The sequence below is a fragment of the Gastrolobium bilobum genome, unplaced genomic scaffold (genome assembly GCF_033153095.1).
Source record: "Gastrolobium bilobum isolate Gb01-03AN ecotype WA unplaced genomic scaffold, APGP_CSIRO_Gbil_v1 utg16185, whole genome shotgun sequence".
In the NCBI taxonomy this organism is placed as follows: domain Eukaryota; kingdom Viridiplantae; phylum Streptophyta; class Magnoliopsida; order Fabales; family Fabaceae; genus Gastrolobium; species Gastrolobium bilobum.
Genome location: NW_026899733.1, coordinates 46820 through 55031, shown reverse-complemented (window position 1 = coordinate 55031; position 8212 = coordinate 46820). Strand labels below are relative to the sequence as shown.

The 8212-nt window shown below is 33.4% G+C and overlaps 1 protein-coding gene across 1 annotated transcript; it reads left to right on the top strand.

Annotated features, from left to right (window-relative positions):
• The first annotated feature begins 391 nt into the window (after positions 1-391).
• Positions 392-7647, top strand: LOC133293104 (vacuolar protein sorting-associated protein 32 homolog 2-like). The gene is made up of 8 exons (XM_061491638.1): positions 392-541; positions 631-804; positions 1508-1607; positions 2253-2338; positions 6289-6380; positions 6611-6725; positions 6867-7062; positions 7288-7647. Exons 2-7 carry the CDS (start codon positions 733-735, stop codon positions 7056-7058), a joined length of 657 nt encoding a protein of 218 aa, XP_061347622.1. The 5' UTR covers positions 392-541; positions 631-732; the 3' UTR covers positions 7059-7062; positions 7288-7647.
• The last annotated feature ends 565 nt before the right edge of the window (positions 7648-8212 follow it).

Genomic DNA, 8212 nt, shown 5'->3' with positions numbered 1-8212 from the left:
GATATGTGAGGAGTTGTTACTAAGTAATTGTGAATATTTTTTAAAAATTATATTAGGTTTTACTTTTTTTATTAATATTATTACATTTTTTTGTTATTTTTTTATTGACTCTTATAATTTTGAATGTTTGTTAAAAATTTATATAATTTTTTAAAATCTTATAAATCCACGTTGTCGTTTCAAATCTTGAATTCTATTAAAAAATTTTAAAATCTAATTTTTTAAAATATTGATTGTAAACAATATTTTTTAAAAAAACTTTAAAATCCGTCCGATTATAAGTAGTATTTTAAAATCTCTAAGAATTTTTATATTAGAAAAATATTTCAAAATCATAATCTAATACACTCCCTCGTTTATTACAATATCTTCCCCCTAATTACAAAGGGGCCACAAGGCCACAATCCATAGAACTGTGTGTGTTCCATTCTACGATACCCTTCTTTCTTACTCGTTCTTTAGCAGATCTTTCTCTATTTCATTGGAAACATTAGTTAATCTTCCCTCTCTGTGTCACTCCAAACCCTAATTTTTCAACAGGGTTCGTTCATCTCCACCTTTTTACACGCCATCATTCTTTTATTTACAATTTCAAGTCATCGATCTTGATTGATTCTTTTGTCGTTCCAGGGAGATCGGTTGGCGAATTCGGGGGTATCAATTGACCTTGCCCCTTTAACATTCCTCTGCGACGCATAAGGGTATCGCTGTTTCAACATCTCCTAATCAACCATGTTTAATCGCATTTTTGGTAAACCTAAACAGGAAGCCAATCCTCTTACGACTTTGGAAAAGTTATACGAGGTAACTCGGATTTGACTAACCTAACTGGGAAATTGTTCTTCTTCTTTTTTAACTCGACATTGCTTTGTGAAGTGTACATATTTGATAATTAAAATATAACTGTTCTGTCTTCAAATTCCGCATCAGTTAGATTTATATTGTAATTCAGAGTATAGATTTTTTTTTTTCTCGTGATTGATCAACGTTATCGTATTGGGAACAATGAAGAAATGAATTTCCTGTGTATTGTGGATGTTGAATATCAATTGCTCCATATCTCAATTAAGCCTTTAGTTTCTTCTTGCTTGTAATTTGTTTTCCAACATTAGGGATGATACGTTTTACAATCTGGAGGAACATAAGACTTTTTTTTATCTTATAAAGGTTTTGTTCTGTTAGTGTTACTCTTATGGGAATTGCTTGATCTTAGCTAGACTAGTAAACTAAATACATTCACATCATTATCAGTATATGCTTACTTTTTTTCTTCTCTTCTAAAACACAGTTTCAATAGCCAAGTGATGGTTTTATTATCTGATTTTTTGCTTATTAAATCCTGTGTTTTTTCCTGCAACTTTATATTTTATTTGTATAGTTTTTCTAGATATTATTACATAACCTAACTCTCGATGTGTGCAAAGTTCATTGGTTGTTTTCAGCGGTAATTTACAGTTTGAGGGAATTTTTTTCTCATTTTGAATGTTTTGTTCCTTGAATCATATAGACAGTTGAAATGTTAGAGATAAAGGAGAAGTTGCTCGACAAAAAGGCTGCTGGAGAAGTTGAAAAAGCCAAAGAATTCACTCGGGCAAAGAATAAAAGGGGTATGTAACCAAACTCATGGACATGGATGCTTGTTCTAGTGAATATCCGCTTTGGTTAAAATTTTGTGTTCAGTTTCTTGACGATAGAATAATGTGTCATGCGTGTCAACAAGACTTGTATCATCTAATATGAATAAAAATTTTAAGTGTTAAATGATTTTATTTCATGATTTATAAAAAAATTAATATGGCATGTGTCTCTCCTATGCTACCAAGCTGTATTTCTTAATTGCTAATTTTTGTAGTTTGGGTATGTACTTGAAGTCGCCTAAAGTTGTAGGGGTGTGTTTGCATTTTCCCTATTCGATTCAATTACTACTAAAGTAATTCTTAAATACAAGTGGTCATGAACCATAAGCTAGCATTGGAAATCATTTATTTTACATATTAATACAATTGAGTCCTTGGGTTAGTCAAGTGAAACATGGATGTTGATTGGATGTGACATTGTATTACACTCTGGCCTCTGCAGTCTATGGTGCACTTGTTATCAAATTTCTATGAATGAGCTTTACCAGTGCAAATTTTATCAAAATAAATTAATAAATAAGTATCTAAAGACAAACACATACAAACCTCTTCAGGAATCGATTATTTTTGGAATTGGATCATGAGCTAATGATATATTAATTTATTGTCATGCAGCGGCAATACAATGTCTGAAAAGGAAGAGGCTATATGAACAACAAATAGAGCAGCTTGTAAATTTTCAGATGCGTATTCATGACCAGGTACGAATGCAACTTTGTATTAAGTAGTTACAACTAATGATTGTCAAATTGATCCAATAAAAAGAAAGGTTTATGGTTATAAGGCTGAACTGGGGTTTTATATATATATATATAAATATATATTATGTAAATATACATGTAGAGGTGTCAAAATGGGTTAAAGTCTGCAGGCCAGCCCGCAAAGCATTATATTTGGCCCTAACCTATTAGGGCTTTTTTGTGGTAGGGCCTTTTTTAGCCCTAACCCTTAAAGCCCTATAATTTAGTGGGCTGGGTTAGGGCTGACCCGCGGGCTAAACTTTTTCTTTCATCAAAAATTTCATTATTTAAAAAACTAAAAATTATATAAATTTAAATATTTATAAATATAAGTAAAAATTATTGTGAATTTGATGGAGAAGATAAGAGAAAGTGAAATATGAAAGAAAGGAAAATAAAGTTTAGAAAAAAATAAAAGAAAGAATAAAATAAGAATAAGTATAAGCAAAGAGTCCTATATAAGGACATATCTTAGATGTATTTTTAAACATGGAAGTCATGAAAAACAAAGAGTCACATGTTATGAACCATGTGAAAAGTCATCCATAATCCATAATATTTTACAATACCCGTTTGGATGTATTCTATAATTCAACAAACCATTAGTGTGATGATTATAGAATATATCAAAGGTCATGAAAAACAAAGAGTCACATGTTATAATATGTGAAAGTTCATCCATAATATTTTACAACAAAAATAAATTTTTCAGTAGTGATATATTTTAATAGAGATTTTTATCTGCGCATCAACATCAACATCAACAACACCTTTATCCCAAATTAATTGGGGTCGGTGGTAGATGAACCCACATGAAAGATACAAAACGGTTGAAAAAAAGTAAAAAAATAAAAAATAAAAAAAAAATAAATAAATAAAAATACACAAATAAAATAATAAAATAAAATAAAATGAAATAAAAATATATGTATATATAAATAAATAAAAGTAAAAAAGAAAGGGACAAGAAGAAGTGGGGGAAATGAAGGGGAAAAGGACTAAAAAAGGACCATCTGGAACATAGGAATAACAGCGAGTCTAACCCTCCACCATACTTATAGCTTTTCTCCATTCCTTTCTAAGACATATTGTCCGCCAATCTATATCCCACTCCATTAAATCTTGTTTTACTACTTTCCCCCAAGTAAGCTTCGGCCTACCTCTGCCTCTTTTTGTGTTTAGCTCTTGGTAACAAACTTATGTTCTTACAGGAGCATCCATGGGTCTTCTCATCACGTGCCCAAACCACCTCAATCTATGTTCTCTCATCTTCTCGGCTACCGGTACTACTCCGACCTTTCGTCGAATATCTTCATTTCTTATCTTATCCATCCTTGTGTACCCACACATCCACCTTAACATCCTCATCTCTGCTACTCCCATCTTATGCTCATGTTGCCTATGTGCTGGCCAGCATTCCGCTCCATATAGCATTGCCGGTCGTACTGCCGTTTTATAGAATTTTCCTTTTAACTTCAGGGGAATTTTGCGGTCACACAAAAATGCAGATGCACTACGCCATTTCATCCACCCTGCTCTGATTCTGTGATTTACATCCTCATCAATCTCTCCACCATTTTGTAAAATGGAGCCCAAGTATTTAAAAGCATTTTTTTTGGGTACCTCTTGACCATTTAGATGCACAGGTTCTTGGTCCTCATCTTGTACCAGAGAAAACTCACACTTCAGATACTGAGTCTTGCTTCGACTTAATGTGAATCCTCTGGATTCCAATGTGCTTCTCCACAATTCAAGTTTTCTATTAACACCCTCCTTGCTCTCATCAATAAGCACAATATCGTCTGCAAAAAGCATACACCATGGCACTTCCTCTTGAATATCTTTTGTTAGTTCATCCATAACTAAGACAAATAGGTAAGGACTTAGAGCCGACCCTTGGTGTACACCTACCGTGATAGGAAAATAACTTGATGATCCGTTACAAGCTTTTACACATGTAGTAGCCCCATCATACATATCCTTGATTGCCTTTACATACTTTAATGAAACATTTTTCTTCTCCAGGACCCTCCATAAAACTTTCCTTGGAACCCTATCGTATGCTTTCTCAAGGTCTATGAACACCATATGCAAGTCCTTCTTCTTTTCTCGGTATCTTTCCATTAGTTGTCGCATCAAGAAAATGGCTTCCATGGTACATCTTCCTGGCATAAATCCAAATTGATTTACAGAAACCTTGGTATCTCTCCTCAAGCGATGTTCAATAACCCTCTCCCACAGCTTCATAGTATGACTCATTAGCTTAATGCCTCTATAGTTTGAACAATTCTGTATATCTCCCTTGTTTTTGTAGATAGGCACAATCATACTTTTCCTCCATACATCAGGCATCTTATTCGTCTGGAGAATCTTATTAAAAAGATTGGTCAACCATTTTATTGCCACATCCCCCAGGCCTCTCCACACTTCAATAGGGACACCATCAGGCCCCAAGGCTTTATTAGTCTTCATCCTCTTTAAAGCCTCCTTAACTTCATGTGTATTAATTCTGCGTACAAATCTTCTATTCATATCATCATACGCGTCCTCTAAGTCCACCTCGCTTGTATTTCCATCCCCATTAAACAGCTTGTTGAAGTATTTCAACCATCTTTCATTTACATCTTCATCTCTCACCAGAAGTTTTTGATTTTCATCCTTGATGCATCTAACTTGAGTGAGGTCTTTACTTTTCTTATCCCTTATCCTTGCAAGTTTATAAATACCTCTTTCACCATCCTTGCTCCCAAGACTTTTATACAACTCGTCGAAAACCTTACCTCTTTGCACTGCTTATCTGCGCATCAATAAAAATAAAAATTTCTATTGACATCTAAGCATGTTATACATCCAAATTTGTATTGAAACATATCGTATACAATGCACTTTAGTAATTTTGTGGATAAAAATAACTAATTTTTTTTTGTAACGGTAGTAGTTAAAGAAAATCAATTATTTTACTTTCAAATATATAACATATTAAGAGCAGTTGTTCAATAATGGTATTAAGATAATTTTTCTATCTTTACTTTTAGTTTTCCACTATAATTGTTGTATTCCATTATGACTCCTGGTGAGAAAATCAAATCTTTATTTGATGGCATCATTTAATAATGAATTTAGTAAAAGTAATAAATAAATTTTCACTTATATTATAATTTTGTTTACATTTTCACTTGTATATTTATGTACAAATCTTATTTTATTAAAAAATTAAATTATAAAAAATTTAGAATTTGTATAAAATATGTTAAGAAAGTGTTAAAAAATTATTTGTTAATATATTGAATATGATAAAAAAATTATAAAATTATAATTTTGGATGGCCCGCGGGCTGGCCCTAAACAATATGGCCTTGATTATTGAGGTTAATTTGGCCCTGTGGACTTTTTGGCCCTAACCCACATGGGCTAGGGCTAAATAAAATTAAATTGATATATCATATTATTAAGTATTAAACTAAAAGTATTATACTAGTACTAGTGTGATTGTCTAACATGTACTATTCCCTCACTGAATTAGTAAAAGAGGAAGGAAGAAGTGAAACTTCTCATAATAAATATTAACCAAACTCTTATTACATTACAAGCTCCTAATTGTCCCACTTTTTACAAATTAAGTGAAAAAATGCTGAGTTTTGGTTATATACAAATTGGGAACTAAATAATCAATGTAGTAAACAAATTTTCAAAAAAAAAAAAAGGGTCTGCTTCAATCATTTGAACCATGACTTGTTCACATGGGTCAACAGGTTCAAGATGGTTTTTCCGTTTTTTACCGTATTTTGAAAATCTGGTTTTTGAAGGTTGCCGGTTCCTGGTTTTTCTGGTCCTGTTCTGGCAACTGTGGTTATGACAATGATTCAGTTTTTTGAGTATCATTCATGTTGCTCTGCTGATAATTTGTTACAGATTATAATGGTGGAAGGTGCCAAGGCAACCACAGACACAGTTGATGCGTTGAGAACTGGAGCAGCTGCCATGAAGGCTATGCAAAAAGCAATGTACATAGACTCTTTATATAAATTTGTTTGTGATTTCATTCTTGATATGCTCTTTTATGTTTTACAATCTCTTTTATGCTTGTTTAAAGACCTGAAATGTTTACCATCTATTTGTGATGTGGTAGATTTTCTTCAGGCATATTATTACTGATATTGTTGCATTCTCTTGTTCATCTTACTTAGTGGGCTGCTGATTGTCACATTGTTGAGTTGCAATATTATATTTTCAGGAATATTGATGATGTTGACAAGACCATGGATGAGATCAATGAACAGACTGAGAACATGAAACAAATTCAAGAAGCATTGTCAACTCCAATTGGTGCAGTTGCTGATTTTGATGAGGTCATCTTCTCAAATATTAATATTATTTATACTCTATGCAAATGTGAAATTTTATCTTTTGACTGACTTGTTATTGAGCAGTGATATACATGTATTATGTGGTATATACGAACAGCATTCTGAATTTATTTGCCTCTACAGGATGAATTAGAAGCAGAACTTGAAGAGCTAGAGGGTGCTGAGTTGGAAGAACAGCTTCTTCAGCCTGCAACTACAGCTCCAGCTGCCCCAATGCATGTCCCAGCTGGGCGGCTACCTACTCGCCCTGTGTCTGCTAAGCCCACTCCTGAGGAAGATGAATTGGCAGCTTTGCAGGCTGAGATGGCACTTTGAGCAGGTCCCTTTTTGCAGCTACGACACTATTAATTTATACCATCTATGCATTAATCATTTTTAGTTTGATTAGTATTGCAATTAATGTGGCAATTGAAGAATTATGGATGCACCAGTTTCATGTTTGATATCAACCTTTGCACAGTCGAGTTTTGTTTGATCATAGTTTGAAATGAATTGTATAAAATTCAGCTTGTCAGTAAAACTTAAACGATCTTATTTTATGCAGTTCTTATTGACGGAGTTGCTGGCCTCTATAAAGAGTTGTAACCACCGTGACATGGAGAATTCTGCCCTTCTCACACTCGCTTATATCTTTTTGAGTTGTTGAACAGACCAGAGGATGTATATAAAGGTGATAAAGATTTAACAGCCCTTCAAAACTTCTACTTTCTCCTTGGATTTTTGTCTCCCTTTTCGAGGTCGCATTTTTTCAAGAAGTAGAAAACCCGTTTTATACTCGTGTAGTGTCAAATATTGATGCATTTGGTTATCTCTTTTTGTGGGGACTTTAAACATTATTCTTGACACTGATCAATGTATATATCAATCTTATGCTATAACGGAGAATAATAAATAAAAAATTGGTTGGAGCTAGGATTGGCCATGCCTGTAGGTTATAAATTATTTTATTACTTTTTGGGTGTTCTGGAAGTGAACCTTTGAAATTATGTCAAATAAACATTTTTCTCAAATTACCTCATACACATGTAAGCTTCATTTTTTACCTAACATCTTCTAGAGTATGCACTCCAACCGCTTATAAAAGGCGCATCCTCACACAGTGAAAAGGTTGTATGATGTTATGCTTCCAAAACCTTTGAATTCTCTGCTCCCCAAATGCCGGTGTCACACATACCCATTTTTCTCCATAAATCACCACAACCTACTTCTCATGAACTAGATCATTGTCATACTAGAATTCCCCAAGTCAGCCTAGACAGTGTGACCAATCCTTCCCTATTTTATACCTCGGAGCATTGGGGGGATTCACAATCGTTTGGGGGAGTTAGATTTTTTTGGGATCGGAAATGAAAATGCAATATGATATCAAGCCATGACGACGGAAAGGTGAGCTTGAAGTTTATATTGTGAATGATGTTTTTCTTTTTCTTTTTTCGCTGACCGTTTGGTATAGGAGATCTTTTTTTTAA

Coding starts and splice junctions, on each gene's coding strand:
- LOC133293104 (XM_061491638.1), top strand. CDS start 733: ATGTTTAATCGCATTTTTGGTAAACCTAAACAGGAAGCCAATCCTCTT. Junction 1,608..2,252: donor TCGGGCAAAGAATAAAAGGG/GTATGTAACCAA, acceptor ATTGTCATGCAG/CGGCAATACAATGTCTGAAA. Junction 6,726..6,866: donor CAGTTGCTGATTTTGATGAG/GTCATCTTCTCA, acceptor TTGCCTCTACAG/GATGAATTAGAAGCAGAACT.